Here is a 21,098-nt window from a genome sequence, read left to right on the forward strand (position 1 = left end):
ATTTTCATGAACAAAAAAAAGACACATTGATGGTGAATTTCTACAGATGGGTTAAAGGTGGACACAAGGATGGACTGTCTGCTATCCAACGGAATCAAACTAAATGACACAGGAAATAACTCGGCCTCGGATGAAGGCAACGAGAGCCAGTACCACATTCGGGGGGAAAAACAAAAGACCCCTGGCCATTCCATGAAGAATGTCTGAGGAAAGGACAAAAGACCATCAAAGACATTTATGGAAGAAGAAAAAAAAAAGGAAAACGTTGTTTTCCTCTCTTTTAAATTCTGTTGTTTAAAGGACATTGCAATGGCCAATGACCTCGAGAGTGGAATGCAGTGGAAAAAGAAAAAGGGTCTGTCACCGCCTGGGAAAAAGATCGGCTTCCAGGATTCAATAAATACAATGAGGCAATCCTACTTTCTTCACACAATAATCAAAGGACCATTTTTTTCGACCACCGCATTCTAAGTGAATAAAAAAGGGCGATAGCTTTTCATGCCATTGTAGTAAGAAGGTCGGAGTGAGCATTCCATTAGATGTTGTATTACGGTCAGAGTGGGCATTCCATTAGATGTTGTATTATGGTCAGAGTGAGCATTACATTAGATGTATTAAGGTCAGAGTGGGCATTCCATTAGATGTTGTATTATGGTCAGAGTGGGCATTACATTAGGTGTTGTATTAAGGTCAGAGTGAGCATTACATTAGATGTTGTATTAAGGGTAGAGTTTGGTGAGGGCCAAACTTGGTGGGTGTCAAAATAGCTAGCCCGTGATGGCGAGCTATCTACTCAGAATATTGCAAAATGTGCTTTCACCGAAAAGCTATTTTAAAATCGGACATAGCGATTGCATAAAGGAGTTCTGTATCTATAATTCTTAAAATAATTGTTATGTTTTTTGTGAACGTTTATCGTGAGTAATTTAGTAAATTCACCGGAAGTTTCGGTGGGTATGCTAGTTCTGAATGTCACATGGTAATGTAAAAAGCTGTTTTTTGATATAAATATGAACTTGATTGAACAAAACATGCATGTATTGTATAACATAATGTCCTAGGAGTGTCATCTGATGAAGATCATCAAAGGTTAGTGCTGCATTTAGCTGTGGTTTTGTTTTTTGTGACATTATATGCTAGCTTGAAAAATGGGTGTCTGATTATTTCTGGCTGGGTACTCTGCTGACATAATCTAATGTTTTGCTTTCGCTGTAAAGCCTTTTTGAAATCGGACAGTGTGGTTAGATAAAGGAGTCTTGTCTTTAAAATGGTGTAAAATGGTCATATGTTTGAAAAATGGAAGTTTTCGGATTTTCGAGGACACGCCCATCATTGGATATTGGAGCAGGTGTTCCGCTAGCGGAACGTCTAGATGTAAGGGGTAGAGTGGGCATTCCATTAGGTGTTGTATTATGGTCAGAGTGGGTATTCCATTATGTGTTGTATTAAGGTCAGAGTGGGCATTCCATTCGATGTTGTATTAAGGTCAGAGTGGGCATTCCATTAGATGTTGTATTAAGGTCAGAGTGGGAATTCCATTAGGTGTTGTATTAAGGGTAGAGTTGGCATTACATTAGGTGTTGTATTAAGGGTAGAGTGGGTATTCCATTAGATGTTGTATTAAGAGTAGAGTGAGCATTCCATTAGATGTTGTATTAAGGGTAGAGTGAGCATTCCATTAGATGTTGTATTAAGGGTAGAGTGAGCAATCCATTGGATGTTGTATTATGGTCAGAGTGAGCATTCCATTAGATGTTGTATTATGGTCAGAGTGGGCATTCCATTAGGTGTTGTATTAAGGTCAGAGTGGGCATTCCATTAGATGTTGTATTAAGGTCAGAGTGAGCATTCCATTAGATGTTGTATTAAGGTCAGAGTGGGCATTCCATTGGGTGTTGTATTAAGGTCAGAGTGAGCATTACATTAGATGTTGTATTAAGGTCAGAGTGAGCATTACATTAGATGTTGTATTATGGTCAGAGTGGGTATTCCATTAGGTGTTGTATTAAGGGTAGAGTGGGTATTCCATTAGATGTTGTATTAAGGGTAGAGTGGGCATTACATTAGATGTAGTATTAAGGTCAGAGTGGGCATTCCATTCGACGTTAAAGTCATTTGCAGGATAATGGCCAGAAGACCTCTTAGTTTGTCATCATACATTTCCTTACAGAGCAGTGTAGAATCAGTTTTTCACAACAGTGAACTATTCAAGCTATTTGACCCTCAATAAGAAACTGATTCATATAATGCCCACTAAGCAGTTTTTTTGATCCTTTACTTATTAACCATAGAAGTCATGTGTATTTTACACTCTAGTAGTATGTTCAGATGAATATCATAAAATATAAAAAAGTTTCAGAACATTTCATCCTCAAAGCGCCACTTAGTGTGTTGTGAAATCTGTTATGAATGTCACGTAATACTTTAAATTGTATATAACTGCCTTATTGCTGGACCCCAGGAAGAGTAGCTGCTGTCTTGGCAGGAACTAATGGGGATCCATAATAAACCCCAGGAAGAGCAGCTGCTGCCTTGGCAGGAACTAATGGGGATCCATAATAAACCCCAGGAAGAGTAGCTGCTGCCTTGGCAGGAACTAATGGGGATCCATAATAAACCCCAGGAAGAGTAGCTGCTGCCTTGGCAGGAACTAATGGGGATCCATAATAAACCCCAGGAAGAGTAGCTGCTGCCTTGTCAGGAACTAATGGGAATCCATAATAAACCCCAGGAAGAGTAGCTGCTGCCTTGTCAGGAACTAATGGGGATCCATAATAAACCCCAGGAAGAGTAGCTGCTTCCTTAGCAGGAACTAATGGGGATCCATAATAAACCCCAGGAAGAGTAGCTGCTGCCTTGGCAGGAACTAATGGGGATCCATGACGTGGTCCATGACGTGACGTGGTCTTCCTTTCTGGGTTGGCGCCCCCCCTTGGGCTGTGCCGTGGCGGAGATCTTTGTGGGCTATACTCGGCCTTGTCCCGGGATGGTATGTTGGTGGTTGGAGATATCCCTCCAGTGGTGTGGAGGCTGTGCTTTGGCAAAGTGGGTGGGGTTATATCCTACCTGTTTGGCCCTGTCCGGGGGTTTCATCGGATGGGGCCACAGTGTCTCCTGACCCCTCCTGTCTCAGCCTCCAGTATTTATGCTGCAGTAGTTTATGTATCGGGGGGCTAGGGTCAGTCTGTCACATCTGGAGTATTTCTCTTGTCTTTTCCGGTGTCCTGTGTGAATTTAAATATGCTCTCTCTAATTCTCTCTTTCTCTTTCTTTCTTTCTCTCTCTCAGAGGACCTGAGCCCTAGGACCATGCCTCAGGACTACCTGGCTTTATGACTCCTTGCTGTCCCCAGTTCACCTGGCCGTGCTGCTGCTCCAGTTCCAACTGTTCTGCCTGCAGCTATGGAACCCTGACCTGTTCACCGGACGTGCTACCTGTCCCAGACCTGTTGTCCCAGACCTGCTGGAACCCTGACCTATTCACCGGACGTGCTACCTGTCCCAGACCTGCTGTTTTCAACTCTCTAGAGACAGCAGGAACGGTAGAGATACTCTCAAAGATTGGCTATGAAAAAGCCAACTGACACTTACTCTTGTGTTACTGACTTGTTGCACCCTCGACAACTACTATGATTATTATTATTTGACAATGCTGGTCATTTATGAACATTTGAACATCTAGGCCATGTGCTATTATAATCTCCACCCGGCACAGCCAGAAGAGGACTGGCCACCCCTCATAGCCTGGTTCCTCTCTAGGTTTCTTCCTAGGTTTTGGCCTTTCTAGGGAGTTTTTCCTAGCCACCGTGCTTCTACACCTGCATTGCTTGCTGTTTGGGGTTTTAGGCTGGGTTTCTGTACAGCACTTTGAGATATCAGCTGATGTAAGAAGGGCTATATAAATAAATTGGATTTGATCCATAATAAACCCCAGGAAGAGTAGCTGCTGCCTTGGCAGGAACTAATGGGGATCCATAATAAACCCCAGGAAGAGTAGCTGCTGCCTTGGCAGGAACTAATGGGGATCCATAATAAACCCCAGGAAGAGTAGCTGCTGCCTTGGCAGGAACTAATGGGGATCCATAATAAACCCCAGGAAGAGTAGCTGCTGCCTTGGCAGGAACTAATGGGGATCCATAATAAACCCCAGGAAGAGTAGCTGCTGCCTTGGCAGGAACTAATGGAGATCCTTAATAAATACAAATATGGTCAAAATGACCATATTCATATTTAACAGTAGACTAACCAGGCCTTGAAGAGTACCAATAGCCTAGTCTAATGAATTCATTTAGCTAGAAAATCCTGGCCTCGTTGGACCCCCCTTCGTGCCATTGTCATGTGGTTTATGAAGGTATTAGATAATGTAAATATTTGAAAGAACTTACCGAAAAACAAGCTATTGTTCCATCCAGGAAAATAACTAAAAGGTGTCACTGGATCATCTCATCTCTCGTTCCATCAAATGGAACGAAATGGGGAAAAACATTGGTATTTTATCTTTCTAAAAACAAGGTTTATAGGCTCAAAAAAGGGTGCATACGGGCACGGTGTTACGGCTGGATAGGCTGCGCTTCCACTGTCAAGATCCATGCCAAAACCAACCAGCTTTTGGCTGGCCTTAAATATCCCTATAAGAGCTGCCTGAAATTCGCACTTTGCTGCACATTTTTAAGGACACAACTCAGATATTGCCACCCCTCCCACCTCAGCACTAGCGAGCTCATGTCAGACAGGTAAATTACCAAACCTGGAGCTAGGGTTTGAAAATAGAAGAGCAAAGGTTTCAACAGGTCGAAATTGCAAATGAGAGCGAGTTTGACAATTATCGGACTCAATAGCCTTGGCTTCTCAAATGACTGCCTCGTCTGGTTCACTAACTACTTCTCAGATAGAGTTCAGTATGTCAAATCGGAGGGCCTGTTGTCCGGACCTCTGGCAGTCTCTGTGGGGGTGCCACAGGGTTCAATTCTCGGGCCGACTCTTTTCTTTGTATATATCAATGATATCGCTCTTGCTGCGAGTGATTCTTTGATTCACTTCTACGCAGATGACACCATTCTGTATACATCTGGCCCTTCTTTGGACACTGTGTTAACAAACCTCCAAACGAGCTTCAATGCCATACAACTCTCCTTCCGTGGCCTCCAATTGCTCTTAAATGCTAGTAAAACTAAATGCATGCTCTTCAACCGATCGCTGCCCGCACCCACCCGCCCGCCTAGCATCCCTACTCTGGACGGTTCTGACTTAGAATATGTGGGCAACTATAAATACCTAGGTGTCTGACTAGACTGTAAACTCTCCTTCCAGACTCACATTAAGCATCTCCAATCCAAAGTTAAATCTAGAATCGGCTTCCTATTTCGTAACAAAGCATCCTTCACTCATGCTGCCAAACATACCCTCATAAAACTGACCATCCTGCCGATCCTTGACTTTGGCGATGTAATTTACAAAATAGCCTCCAACACTCTACTCAGCAAATTGGATGCAGTCTATCACAGTGTCATCCGTTTTGTCACCAAAGCCCCATATACTACCCACCACTGCGACCTGTATGTTCTCGTTGGCTGGCCCTCGCTTCACTCTCGTCGCCAAACCCACTGGCTCCAGGTCATCTACAAGCATGCTAGGTAAAGTCCCCCCTTATCTCCGCTCACTGGTCACCATAACAACACCCACCCGTAGCACGCGCTCCAGCATGTATATTTCACTGGTCATCCCCAAAGCCAACACCTCTTTGGTCACTTTTCCTTCCAGTTCTCTGTTGCCAATGACTGGAACGAATTTCAAAAATCACTGAAGTTGGAAACTCATATCTCCCTCACTAACTTCAAGCATCAGCTGTCAGAGCAGCTTACCGATCACTGCAGCTGTACATAGTCCATCTGTAAATAGCCCACCCAATCTACCTACCTCATCCCCATATTTGTTTTAGTTTTTTCTGCTCTTTTACACACCAGTATTTATATTTGCACATCCTCACCTGCACATCTATCATTCCAGTCTTAATTGCTAAATTGTAATTACTTTGCCACTATTGGCCTATTTATTGTCTTACCTCCTTACTCCATTTGCACACACTGTATATAGATTTTTCTATTGTGTTATTGACTGTACGTTTGTTTATCCCATGTGTAACTCTGTGTTGTTTTTGTCGCACTGCTTTGCTTTATCTTGGCCAGGTTGCAGTTGTAAATGAGAACTTGTTCTCAACTAGACTACCTGGTTAAATAAAGGTGAAATAAAAATGTTTTAAAATTGATGTGTATATAGGTATGTATAGTTTAATTGATGTGTGTGGGAAGGAATTAGTTATAATAAATCCCAAATTTCACTAGAATCCTCTCTCTCTCTCTCTCTCTCTCTCTCTCTCTCTCTGGCCTGCTGTTCCACATACTTACATCATAAAATGGCAACTACTAAATGTCTCCCCTGTTGTCAGGCACTGAGTGGCCATAGTGTGACTGTGTTGTCAGGCACTCAGTAGCCATAGTGTGACTGTGTTGTCAGGCATTAAGTAGCCATAGTGTGACTGTGTTGTCAGGCACTGAGTGGCCATAGTGTGACTGTGTTGTCAGCCATTAAGTAGCCATAGTGTGACTGTGTTGTCAGGCGCTGAGTGGCCATAGTGTGACTGTGTCCCAGCTTCCTCTCTGGTGCACTGCCTTGTCCTGACTGAACACATTTTAAAGGACAAAACAGATGATCATCTCTTCAGTGGACAGGAAGGAAAGGAAGACAAGCAACCTGACCATCCTATATCTATCCTGTATCTATCCTGCATCTATCCTGTATCTATCCTGTATCTATCCTGTATCTATCCTGTATCTATCCTATATCTATCCTGTATCTATCCTGTATCTATCCTGTATCTATCGTATAGTAATTCTGTATCTATCCTATATCTATCCTACATCTATCCTGTATCTATCTTGTATCTATCCTGTATCTATCCTACATCTATCCTATATTTATCCTATATCTATCCTGTATCTATCCTGTATATATCCTGTATCTATCGTATAGTTATTCTGTATCTATCCTATATCTATCCTATATCTATCCTATATCAATCCTATATCTATCCTACATCTATCCTGTATCTATCTTGTATCTATCCTGTATCTATCCTGCATCTATCCTATATCTATCCTGCATCTATCCTATATTTATCCTATATCTATCATATATTTATCCTATATTTATCCTATAGCTATCCTATATTTATCCTATATTTATCCTATAGCTATCCTATAGCTATCGAATATCTATCCTGTATCTATCCTATAGCTATCCTATAGCTATCCTGTATCTATCCTGTATCTATCCTATAGTTATTCTGTATCTATCCTGTATCTATCCTGTATCTATCCTATAGTTATTCTGTATCTATCCTATATCTATCCTATAACTATGCTAAATCTATCCTATATCTATTCTGTACTATCCTATAGCCATCCTGTAGCTATCCTGTAGCTATCCTGTATCTATCCTGTATCTATCCTATAGCTATATCTATCCTATATCTATGCAATAGCTATCCTATATCTATCCTATATTAATCCTATAGCTATCCTATATCTACCCTATCTCTATCCTATTTTTATCCTATAGCTATGCTATATCTATGCTATATCTATGCTATAGCTATCCAATATCTATCCTATACTTATTCTATAGCTATCCTATATTAATCCTATAGCTATCCTATATCTATGCTATATCTATGCTATAGCTATCCTATATCTATGCTATATCTATGATATATCTATCCTATATCTATGCTATATCTATGCTATATCTATCCAATATCTATCCTATATCTATGCTATATCTATCCTATATCTATGTTATAGCTATCCTATATCTATGCTATAGCTATCCTATATTTATCCTATATCTATCCTATATGTATCCTATATTTATCATATAGCTATCCTATATCTATTCTATATCTATGCTATATCTATGCTATATCTATCCTATATCTATCCTATATCTATGCTATATATATCCTATATCTATGCTATATCTATGCTATATCTATCCTATATCTATGCTATATCTATCCTATATCTATGCTATATCTAGCCTATATCCATCCTATAGCTATACTATATCGATCCTATATCTATTCTATATTTATCCTATATCTATGATATAGCTATCCTATATCTATCCTATATCTATCCTATTTTTATCCTATATTCATCCTATAGCTATCCTATACATATGCTATATCTATCCTATATTTATCCTATAGCTATGCTATATCTATCCTATATCTATCCTATAGCTATTCTATAGCTATCCTATATCTATCTTATATTTATTCTATAGCTATCCTATAGCTATCCTATATCTGTCCTATAGCTATGCTATATCTATGCTATAGCTATCCTATATCTATCCTATATCTATGCTATATCTATGCTATATCTATCCTATATCTATCCTATATCTATGCTATATCTATTCTATAGCTATACTATATGTATCTTATATTTATTCTATAGCTATCCTATAGCTATCCTATATCTGTCCTATAGCTATGCTATATCTATGCTATAGCTATATTATATCTATCCTATATTTATCCTATATCTATCCTATAGGTAATAACTAAACAGTCATTAAAAAGTCACATCCCAAAAGCAGTAGCTCCAGTTTCCTTGTGTTTTCTATACGTAGAACATGACACCACAGCCAAACTCCATTTACAATAGTTGATCCATTATTGGATTGATGGCTGAGTGTTACCTCACACCTCTCTATCTGCCAAAGAGGGTGTTGTCTTTCACAGAGACGGGAGGGAAGGAAAGGAGGGGACAGAACAGGAGGGGGCAGGGGAGAGGAGAGGAGAGGAGAGGAGGAGGCAGGGGAGAGGAGAGGAGGAGGCAGGGGAGAGGAGAGGAGAGGAGAGGAGAGGAGAGGAGAGGAGAGGAGAGGAGAGGAGAGGAGAGGAGAGGAGAGGAGAGGAGAGGAGAGGAGAGGAGAGGAGAGGAGAGGAGAGGAGAGGAGAGGAGAGGAGAGGAGAGGAGAGTGAAACATAGCTGGTCAGCTTTTGTTAGTTAGCCCAATGCTCCCTGTCACTCACTGCCTCAGGGGGTGGGCACTACGGGAGGCATCTAAGAGCCAATTGGTTGGTTGGTTGAAGGTTAAGGTGGAGGGGAGGGGAAGCGGGGTTAAGTGGGTGGGGGGTATCGCAAGGCGAGTAAGGGGGCGGGGCAAGTAGGGGCGGGGTTACTGACCTCCTGAATCAGAGACGAGGAGCCGCCACCGATACCGACACTTGAATTTCCCAGCTTCCTCTCTGGTGCACTGCCTTGTCCTGACTGAACACATTTTAAAGGACAAAACAGATGATCATCTCTTCAGTGGACAGGAAGGAAAGGAAGACAACAACCTGACCACAACCTGACCACAACCTGACCACATACTGACCACAACCTGACCACAACCTGACAACATACTGACTACAACCTGACCACAACCTGACCACATACTGACTACAACCTGACCACAACCTGACCACAACCTGACAACAACCTGACCACAACCTGACCACAAACTGACAACAACCTGACTACAACCTGACAACAACCTGACCACATACTGACAACAACCTGACTACAACCTGACCACAACCTGACCACATACTGACCACAACCTGACCACAACCTGACCACAACCTGACCACATACTGACCACAACCTGACCACATACTGACCACAACCTGACCACATACTGACCACAACCCGACAACAACCTGACCACAACCTGACAAACACTGACCACAACCTGACCACAACATGACCACAACCTGACAAACACTGATCACAACCTGACAACAACCTGACAAACACTGACCACAACCTGACCACAACCTGACCACAACCTGACAACAACCTGACAAACACTGACCACAACCTGACCACAACCTGACCACAACCTGACCAACACTGACCACAACCGGACTAGACAAACACACAACGCCCCTCTTTTAAAATGAAAGGGAAGGGGACATTTAAATGGCATGTAAAATGTACAGACTAGATACAAACTAAATGTAGTCTAGTCTAGGCAAGGTCAAATCATTTAAACATACACTTGAACAAAAACAAAATCATAATTTTACTATGATGACATTGTCTTTTCAACAAAGTCTATCATTCTAAAGACAATAAAATATGTAATTTGCAATACACACCACACATGTCCCAAGAGGGGGCTTGAGATGCTAAATGTACACTGCTCAAAAAAATAAAGGGAACACTTAAACAACACAATGTAACTCCAAGTCAATCACACTTCTGTGAAATCAAACTGTCCACTTAGGAAGCAACACACAACCCACACAAGTGGCTCAGGTAGTGCAGCTCATCCAGGATGGCACATCAATGCGAGCTGTGGCAAGAAGGTTTGCTGTGTCTGTCAGCGTAGTGTCCAGAGCATGGAGGCGCTACCAGGAGACAGGCCAGTACATCAGGAGACGTGGAGGAGGCCGTAGGAGGGCAACAACCCAGCAGCAGGACCGCTACCTCCGCCTTTGTGCAAGGAGGAGCAGGAGGAGCACTGCCAGAGCCCTGCAAAATGACCTCCAGCAGGCCACAAATTTGCATGTGTCTGCTCAAACGGTCAGAAACAGACTCCATGAGGGTGGTATGAGGGCCCGACGTCCACAGGTGGGGGTTGTGCTTACAGCCCAACACCGTGCAGGACGTTTGGCATTTGCCAGAGAACACCAAGATTGTCAAATTCGCCACTGGCGCCCTGTGCTCTTCACAGATGAAGCAGGTTCACACTGAGCACGTGACAGACGTGACAGAGTCTGGAGACGCCGTGGAGAACGTTCTGCTGCCTGCAACATCCTCCAGCATGACCGGTTTGGCGGTGGGTCAGACATGGTGTGGGGTGGCATTTCTTTGGGGGGCCGCACAGCCCTCCATGTGCTCGCCAGAGGTAGCCTGACTGCCATTAGGTTCCGAGATGAGATCCTCAGACCCCTTGTGAGACCATATGCTGGTGCGGTTGGCCCTGGGTTCCTCCTAATGCAAGACAATGCTAGACCTCATGTGGCTGGAGTGTGTCAGCAGTTCCTGCAAGAGGAAGGCATTGATGCTATGGACTGGCCCGCCCGTTCCCCAGACCTGAATCCAATTGAGCACATCTGGGACATCATGTCTCGCTCCATCCACCAACGCCACGTTGCACCACAGACTGTCCAGGAGTTGGTGGATGCTTTAGTCCAGGTCTGGGAGGAGATCCCTCAGGAGACCATTCGCCACCTCATCAGGAGCATGCCCAGGCGTTGTAGGGAGGTCATACAGGCACGTGGAGGCCACACACACTACTGAGCCTCATTTTGACTTGTTTTAAGGACACTACATCAAAGTTGGATCAGCCTGTAGTGTGGTTTTCCACTTTAATTTTGAGTGTGACTCCAAATCCAGACCTCCATGGGTTGATAAATTGGATTTCCATTGATTATTTTTGTGTGATTTTGTTGTCAGCACATTCAACTATGTAAAGAAAAAAGTATTTAATAAGATTATTTCATTCATTCAGATCTAGGATGTGTTATTTTAGTGTTCCCTTTATTTTTTTGAGCAGTATATGTAAAGAGAGTAGCATAGGGCTCGTTCATGCAAAACCATGCACAGTGGATGATGTTAGTTGTCCCAGTATGAGGAAGGGGCCGAGGGTTGATAACAGACAGATGACAGGAAGAGAGAGACCATCAGGAAGGAGGAGTGATAACAGACAGATGACAAGAAGAGAGAGACCATCAGGAAGGAGGAGTGATAACAGACAGATGACAGGAAGAGAGAGACCATCAGGAAGGAGGAGTGATAACAGACAGATGACAGGAAGAGAGACCATCAGGAAGGAGGAGTGATAACAGACAGATGACAGGAAGAGAGAGACCATCAGGAAGGAGGAGGGATAACAGACAGATGACAGGAAGAGAGAGACCATCAGGAAGGAGGAGTGATAACAGATGACAGGAAGAGAGAGACCATCAGGAAGGAGGAGTGATAACAGATGACAGGAAGAGAGAGACCATCAGGAAGGAGGAGTGATAACAGATGACAGGAAGAGAGAGACCATCAGGAAGGAGGAGTGATAACAGACGACAGGAAGAGAGAGACCATCCTAAGCTCATTATTTGCATCGGGATGCAAACACATAGTTCGTCTGTTCAAGTTGTTCTTTCCCTAACTAGCTCTGTTGTTCTCTCCCTCTCCGTCTCTTTCTTTCTCTCTCTTTCTTCCTCTCCTCTTATCTGTGTAAATCTTTCTCCCTCTCTCTCACTTTCCACCACTCTCTCCCAGGCTATATATGTACTGTCGTATCTTCCTTCCTTTTTTGTCTCTCTCTCTTGTTGGCTCTCTCTCTCTCTCCTTATCCATCCTTCCAACAATCCCTCCTCCACCCCACACCAGTGTTGCTAGCCAGTTAGAGGGCTTAACACAAGGTAATTGACTCACGTTACACCCTAGACAGACAGACAGACAGACAGACAGACAGACAGACAGACAGACAGACAGACAGACAGACAGACAGACAGACAGACAGACAGACAGACAGACAGACAGACAGACAGACAGACAGACAGACAGACAGACAGACAATTGAATCACGTATAACACAGGAGCATCAATAAAACACAAGATAATAAAATAAGATACAATTATTAAGATAACATTATTACGAAAATAAGACAATATTGTCAATGAGATAATATATATATATACACATAGTAAATGTAGCACACAGGTCTAAGCGCAACAAACGAAGTGCACACACACTCAATCTACACACAAAGCAAAGACAGGTTCCATGAAAGTTTTGCTAATTTATTTTTTAAAAATAACAGAAATATTACATTTACATAAGTATTCACACCCTTTACTCAGTAATTTGCTGAAGCACCTTTGGCAGCGATTACAGCCTCAAGTCTTCTTGGGTATGATGCTGCAAGCTTGGCACACCTGTATTTGGGGAGTTTCTCCCATTCTTCTCTGCAGATCCTCTCAAGCTCTGTCAGGTTGGATTGGGAGCGTCGCTGCACAGCTATTTTCAGGTCTCTCCAGGGATGTTCGATCGGGTACAAGTCCGGGCTCTGGCTGGGCCACTCAATGACATTCAGAGACTTGTACCGAAGCCACTCCTGCGTTGTCTTGGCTTTGTGCTTAGGTTCGTTGTCCTGTTGGAAGGTGAACCTTCACCCCAGTCTGAGGTCCTGAGTACTCTGCAGCAGGTTTTCATCAAGGATCTCTCTGTACTTTGCTCCGTTCATCTTTCCCTCGATCCTGACTAGTCTTCCAGTCCCTGCCGCTGAAAAACATCCCCACAGCATGATGCTGCCACCATCATGCTTCACCGTAGGCATGGTGCCAGGTTTCCCCCAGACGTGACACTTGGCATTCAGGCCAAAGAGTTCAATCTTGGTTTCATCAGACCAGAGAATCTTGTTTTTCATGGTCTGAGAGTCCTCCAAGCAGGCTGTCATGTGCCTTTTACTGAGGAGTGGCTTCTGTCTGGCCACTCTACCATAAAGGCCTGATTGGTGGAGTGCTGCAGAGATGGTTGTTCTTCTGGAAGGTTCTCCCATCTCCACAGAGGAACTCTAGAGCTCTGTCAGAGTGACCATCTGGTTCTTGGTCACCTCCATGACCTAGGACCTTCTACCCCGATTGCTCAGTTTGGCCAGACGGCCAGCTCTAGGAAGAGTCTTGGTGGTTCCAAACTTTTTCCATTTAAGAATGATGGAGGTCACTGTGTTCTTGGGGACCTTCAATGCTGCAGAAATGTGTTGGTACCCTTCCCCAGATCTGTGCCTCGACACAATCCTGTCTTGGAGCTCTATGGACAATTCCCTCGACCTCATGGCTTGGTTTTTGCTCTGACATGCACTGTCAACTGTGGGACCTTATATAGACAGGTGTGTGCCTTTCCAAATCATGTCCAATCAATTGAATTTACCACAAGTGGACTCCAATTAAGTTGTAGAAACATCTCAAGGATGATCAATGGAAACAGGATGCACCTGAACTCAATTCCGATTCTCACAGCAAAGGGTCTGAATACTTACTGAACCAAATAAGGTATATTTGTTTTTATTTTTAATAAAATAGCAAAAATGTCTAAAAACATGTTTTCACTTTGTCATAATGGGGTATTGTGTGTAGATTGAGGACTGACATTTTTTTGTTAATCCATTTTAGAATAAGGCTGTAACGTAACAAAATGTGGGAAAAGTCAATACTTTCCGAATGCACTGTACACTATATAATCGTCTGCATCATTTCCAATCCCCCATATATATTTGTATATATTATTTGAAATATATTTATATACAGTACCAGTCAAAAGTTTGGACACACCTACTCAGGGTTTTTCTTTATTTTTTATAATACAACCTCAGTCAATATGGTGCTGCATAACCAACCTGTCCCCCTCAGTCAATATGGTGCTGCATAACCAACCTGTCCCCCTCAGTCAATATGGTGCTGCATAACCAACCTGTCCCCCTCAGTCAATATGGTGCAACATAACCAACCTGTCCCCCTCAGTCAATATGGTGCTGCATAACCAACATGTCCACCTCAGTCAATATGGTGCTGCATAACCAACCTGTCCACCTCAGTCAATATGGTGCTGCATAACCAACCTGTCCACTACAGTCAATATGGTGCTGCATAACCAACCTGTCCACCTCAGTCAATATGGTGCTGCATAACCAACCTGTCCCCCTCAGTCAATATGGTGCTGCATAACCAACCTGTCCCCCTCAGTCAATATGGTGCTGCATAACCAACCTGTCTCCCTCTGTCAATATGGTGCTGCATAACCAACCTGTCCCCTTCAGTCAATATGGTGCTGCATAACCAACCTGTCCCCTTCAGTCAATATGGTGCTGCATAACCAACCTGTCCCCCTCAGTCAATATGGTGCTGCATAACCAACCTGTCCACCTCAGTCAATATGGTGCTGCATAACTAACCTGTCCCCATCAGTCAATATGGTGCTGCATAAATAACCTGTCCCCCTCAGTCAATATGGTGCTGCATAACCAACCTGTCCACCTCAGTCAATATGGTGCTGCATAACCAACCTGTCCCCCTCAGTCAATATGGTGCTGCATAACCAACCTGTCCCCTCAGTCAATATGGTGCTGCATAATCAACCTGTCCACCTCAGTCAATATGGTGCTGCATAACCAACCTGTCCACCTCAGTCAATATGGTGCTGCATAACCAACCTGTCCACTACAGTCAATATGGTGCTGCATAACCAACCTGTCCCCCTCAGTCAATATGGTGCTGCATAACCAACCTGTCCACCTCAGTCAATATGGTGCTGCAAAACCAACCTGTCCCCCTCAGTCAATATCATACTGCTTAACCAACCTGTCCCCCTCAGTCAAAATGGTGCTGCATAACCAACCTGTCCACTACAGTCAATATGGTGCTGCATAACCAACCTGTCCACCTCAGTCAATATGGTGCTGCATAACCAACCTATCCACCTCAGTCAATATGGTGATGCATAACCAACTTGTCCCCCTCAGTCAATATGGTGCTGCAAACCAACCTGTCCACTTCAGTCAATATGGTGCTGTATAACCAACCTGTCTCCCTCAGTCAATATGGTGCTGCATAACCAACCTGTCTCCCTCAGCCAATATGGTGCTGCATAACCAACCTATCCCCCTCAGTCAATATGGTGCTGCATAACCAACCTGTCCCCCTCAGTCAATATGGTGCTGCATAACCAACCTGTCCACCTCAGTCAATATGGTGCAGCATATCCAACCTGTCCACCTCAGTCAATATGGTGCTGCATAACCAACCTGTCTCCCTCAGTCAATATGGTGCTGCATAACCAACCTGTCCACCTCAGTCAGTATGATGCTGCATAACCAACCTGTCCACCTCAGTCAATATGGTGCTGCATAACCAACCTGTCCCCATCAGTCAATATGGTGCTGCATTACCAACCTGTCTCCCTCAGTCAATATGGTGCTGCATAACCAACCTGTCCACCTCAGTCAATATGGTGCTGCATAACCAACCTGTCCCCCTCAGTCAATATGGTGCTGCATAACCAACCTGTCCCCCTCAGTCAATATGGTTCTGCATAACCAACCTGTCTCCCTCAGTCAATATGGTGCTGCATAACCAACCTGTCCAACTCAGTCAATATGGTGCTGCATAACCAACCTGTCCCCCTCAGTCAATATGGTGCTGCATAACCAACCTGTCCCCCTCAGTCAATATGGTGCAGCATAACCAACCTGTCCCCCTCAGTCAATATGGTGCTGCATAACCAACCTGTCCCCCTCAGTCAATATGGTGCTGCATAACCAACCTGTCCCCCTCAGTCAATATGGTGCTGCATAACTAACCTGTCCACCTCAGTCAATATGGTGCTGCATAACCAACCTGTCCCCTTCAGTCAATATGGTGCTGCATAACCAACCTGTCCACCTCAGTCAATATGGTGCGGCATAACCAACCTGTCTCCCTCAGTCAATATGGTGCTGCATAACCAATCTGTCCACCTCAGTCAATATTGGTGCTGAATAACCAACCTGTCCCCATCAGTCAATATGGTGCTGCATAACCAACCTGTCTCCCTCAGTAATTATGGTGCTCCATAACCAACCTGTCCCCCTCAGTCAATATGATGCTGCATAACCAACCTGTCCACTACAGTCAATATGGTGCTGCATAACCAACCTGTCCACCTCAGTCAATATGGTGCTGCATAACCAACCTGTCCCCCTCAGTCAATATGGTGCTGCATAACTAACCTGTCCCCATCAGTCAATATGGTGCTGCATAACCAACCTGTCCCCCTCAGTCAATATGGTGCTGCATAACCAACCTGTCCACCTCAGTCAATATGGTGCTGCATAACCAACCTGTCCCCCTCAGTCAATATGGTGCTGCATAACCAACCTGTCCCCTCAGTCAATATGGTGCTGCATAATCAACCTGTCCACCTCAGTCAATATGGTTCTGCATAACCAACCTGTCTCCCTCAGTCAATATGGTGCTGCATAACCAACCTGTCCAACTCAGTCAATATGGTGCTGCATAACCAACCTGTCCCCCTCAGTCAATATGGTGCTGCATAACCAACCTGTCCCCCTCAGTCAATATGGTGCTGCATAACCAACCTGTCCCCCTCAGTCAATATGGTGCTGCATAACCAACCTGTCCCCCTCAGTCAATATGGTGCTGCATAACCAACCTGTCCCCCTCAGTCAATATGGTGCTACATAACCAACCTGTCCACCTCAGTCAATATGGTGCTGCATAACCAACCTGTCCCCTTCAGTCAATATGGTGCTGCATAACCAACCTGTCTCCCTCAGCCAATATGGTGCTGCATAACCAACCTGTCCCCCTCAGTCAATATGGTGGTGCATAACCAACCTGTCCCCATCAGTCAATATGGTGCTGCATAACCAACCTGTCTCCCTCAGTCAATATGGTGCTGCATAACCAACCTGTCCACCTCAGTCAATATGGTGCTGCATAACCAACCTGTCCCCCTCAGTCAATATGGTGCTGCATAACCAACCTGTCCCCCTCAGTCAATATGGTGCTGCATAACCAACCTGTCCCCCTCAGTCAATATGGTGCTGCATAACCAACCTGTCCCCCTCGGTCAAAATGGTGCTGCATAACCAACCTGTCCCCCTTAGTCAATATCGTGCTGCATAACCAACCTGTCCACCTCATTCAATATGGTTCTGCATAACCAACCTGTCTCCCTCAGTCAATATGGTGCTGCATAACCAACCTGTCCACCTCAGTCAATATGGTGCTGCATAACCAACCTGTCCCACTCAGTCAATATGGTGCTGCATAACCAACCTGTCCCCCTCAGTCAATATGGTGCTGCATAACCAACCTGTCCCCCTCAGTCAATATGGTGCTGCATAACTAACCTGTCCCCCTCAGTCAATATGGTGCTGCATAACCAACCTGTCCCCCTCAGTCAATATGGTGCTGCATAACTAACCTGTCTACCTCAGTCAATATTGTCCTGCATAACCAACCTGTCCCCTTCAGTCAATATGGTGCTGCATAACCAACCTGTCCACCTCAGTCAATATGGTGCTGCATAACCAACCTGTCTCCCTCAGTCAATATGGTGCTGCATGACCAACCTGTCCACCTCAGTCAATATTGGTGCTGCATAACCAACCTGTCCCCATCAGTCAATATGGTGCTGCATAACCAACCTGTCTCCCTCAGTAATTATGGTGCTGCATAACCAACCTGTCCCCCTCAGTCAATATGGTGCTGCATAACCAACCTGTCACGCTCAGTCAATATGGTGCTGCATAACCAACCTGTCCCCCTCAGTCAATATGGTGCTGCATAACCAACCTGTCCCACTCAGTCAATATGGTGCTGCATAACCAACCTGTCCCCCTTAGTCAATATCGTGCTGCATAACCAACCTGTCACCCTCAGTCAATATGGTCTTGCATATCCAACCTGTCCACCTCAGTCAATATGGTGCTGCATAACCAACCTGTCTCCCTCAGTCAATATGGTGCTGCATAACCAACCTGTCTCCCTCAGTCAATATGGTGCTGCATAACCAACCTGTCCACCTAAGTCAATATGGTGCTGCATAACCAACCTGTCTCCCTCAGTCAATATGGTGCTGCATAACCAACCTGTCTCCCTCAGCCAATATGGTGCTGCATAACCAACCTGTCCCCCTCAGTCAATATGGTGCTGCATAACCAACCTGTCCCCCTCAGTCAATATGGTGCTGCATAACCAACCTGTCCACCTCAGTCAATATGGTGCAGCATAGCCAACCTGTCCACCTCAGTCATTATGGTGCTGCATAACCAACCTGTCTCCCTCAGTCAATATGGTGCTGCATAACCAACCTGTCCACCTCAGTCAGTATGGTGCTGCATAACCAACCTGTCCACCTCAGTCAATATGGTGCTGCATAACCAACCTGTCCCCATCAGTCAATATGGTGCTGCATAACCAACCTGTCTCCCACAGTCAATATGGTGCTGCATAACCAACCTGTCCCCCTCAGTCAATATGGTGCTGCATATCCAACCTGTCCCCCTCAGTCAATATGGTGCTGCATAACCAACCTGTCCCCCTCAGTCAATATGGTGCTGCATAACCAACCTGTCCTCCTCAGTCAATATGGTGCTGCATAATTAACCTGTCCCCTCAGTCAATATGGTGCTGCATAACCAACCTGTCCCCCTCAGTCAATATGGTCCTGCATAACTAACCTGTCCACCTCAGTCAATATGGTGCTGCATAACCAACCTGTCCCCTTCAGTCAATATGGTGCTGCATAACCAACCTGTCCACCTCAGTCAATATGGTGCTGCATAACCAACCTGTCTCCCTCAGTCAATATGGTGCTGCATAACCAACCTGTCCACCTCAGTCAATATTGGTGCTGCATAACCAACCTGTCCCCCTCAGTCAATATGGTCCTGCATAACCAACCTGTCCACCTCAGTCAATATGGTGCTGCATAACCAACCTGTCCACCTCAGTCAATATGGTGCTGCATAACCAACCTGTCCACCTCAGTCAATATGGTGCTGCATAACCAACCTGTCCCCCTCAGTCAATATGGTGCTGCATAACCAACCTGTCCACCTCAGTCAATATGGTGCTGCATAACCAACCTGTCCCCCTCAGTCAATATGGTGCTGCATAACCAACCTGTCCCCCTCAGTCAATATGGTGCTGCATAACCAACCTGTCCCCCTCAGTCAATATGGTGCAGCATAACCAACCTGTCCCCCTCAGTCAATATGGTGCTGCATAACCAACCTGTCCACCTCAGTCAATATGGTGCTGCATAACCAACCTGTCCCCCTCAGTCAACATGGTGCTGCATAACCAACCTGTCCCCCTCAGTCAATATGGTGCTGCATAACCAACCTGTCCCCCTCAGTCAATATGGTGCTGCATAACCAACCTGTCCACCTCAGTCAATATGGTGCTGCATAACCAACCTGTCCACTACAGTCAATATGGTGCTGCATAACCAACCTGTCCACCTCAGTCAATATGGTGCTGCATAACCAACCTGTCCCCCTCAGTCAATATGGTGCTGCATAACTAACCTGTCCCCATCAGTCAATATGGTGCTGCATAACCAACCTGTCCCCCTCAGTCAATATGGTTCTGCATAACCAACCTGTCCACCTCAGTCAATATGGTGCTGCATAACCAACCTGTCCCCCTCAGTCAATATGGTGCTGCATAACAAACCTGTCCCCCTCAGTCAATATGGTGCTGCATAACCAACCTGTCCCCCTCAGTCAATATGGTGCTGCATAACCAACCTGTCCACCTCAGTCAATATGGTGCTGCATAACCAACCTGTCCACTACAGTCAATATGGTGCTGCATAACCAACCTGTCCACCTCAGTCAATATGGTGCTGCATAACCAACCTATCCACCTCAGTCAATATGGTGCTGCATAACCAACTTGTCCCCCTCAGTCAATATGGTGCTGCAAACCAACCTGTCCACTTCAGTCAATATGGTGCTGCATAACCAACCTGTCCCTCTCAGTCATTATGGTGCTGCATAACCAACCTGTCCCCCTCGGTCAATATGGTGCTGCATAACCAACCTGTCCCCCTTAGTCAATATCGTGCTGCATAACCAACCTGTCCACCTCAGTCAATATGGTTCTGCATAACCAACCTGTCCACCTCAGTCAATATGGTGCTGCATAACCAACCTGTCCCCCTCAGTCAATATGGTGCTGCATAACCAACCTGTCCCCCTCAGTCAATATGGTGCTGCATAACTAACCTGTCCCCTCAGTCAATATGGTGCTGCATAACTAACCTGTCCCCCTCAGTCAATATGGTGCTGCATAACCAACCTGTCCCCCTCAGTCAATATGGTGCTGCATAACTAACCTGTCCACCTCAGTCAATATGGTGCTGCATAACCAACCTGTCCCCTTCAGTCAATATGGTGCTGCATAACCAACCTGTCCACCTCAGTCAATATGGTGCTGCATAACCAACCTGTCTCCCTCAGTCAATATG

The 21,098-nt window shown here is 44.8% G+C and overlaps 1 protein-coding gene across 2 annotated transcripts in view; it reads right to left on the bottom strand.

The window, feature by feature from the left end:
• The window catches only part of LOC106570942 (AT-rich interactive domain-containing protein 3A), a 210,536-nt gene that overhangs the window by 160,670 nt on the left and 28,768 nt on the right, over positions 1 to 21,098 (bottom strand). Inside the window, exon 3 of one of the 2 annotated variants that reach the window (XM_045695443.1) lies at positions 9,254 to 9,337. The exons of the other annotated variant lie outside the window; for it this stretch is intronic. Within the exon in view, the coding sequence (XP_045551399.1) occupies positions 9,254 to 9,337 (84 nt within the window). The remainder of the gene's footprint in view (positions 1 to 9,253; positions 9,338 to 21,098) is intronic. 2 annotated transcript variants of the gene reach the window in all.

Source organism: Salmo salar, chromosome ssa15 (genome assembly GCF_905237065.1).
Source record: "Salmo salar chromosome ssa15, Ssal_v3.1, whole genome shotgun sequence".
NCBI classification, from domain to species: domain Eukaryota; kingdom Metazoa; phylum Chordata; class Actinopteri; order Salmoniformes; family Salmonidae; genus Salmo; species Salmo salar.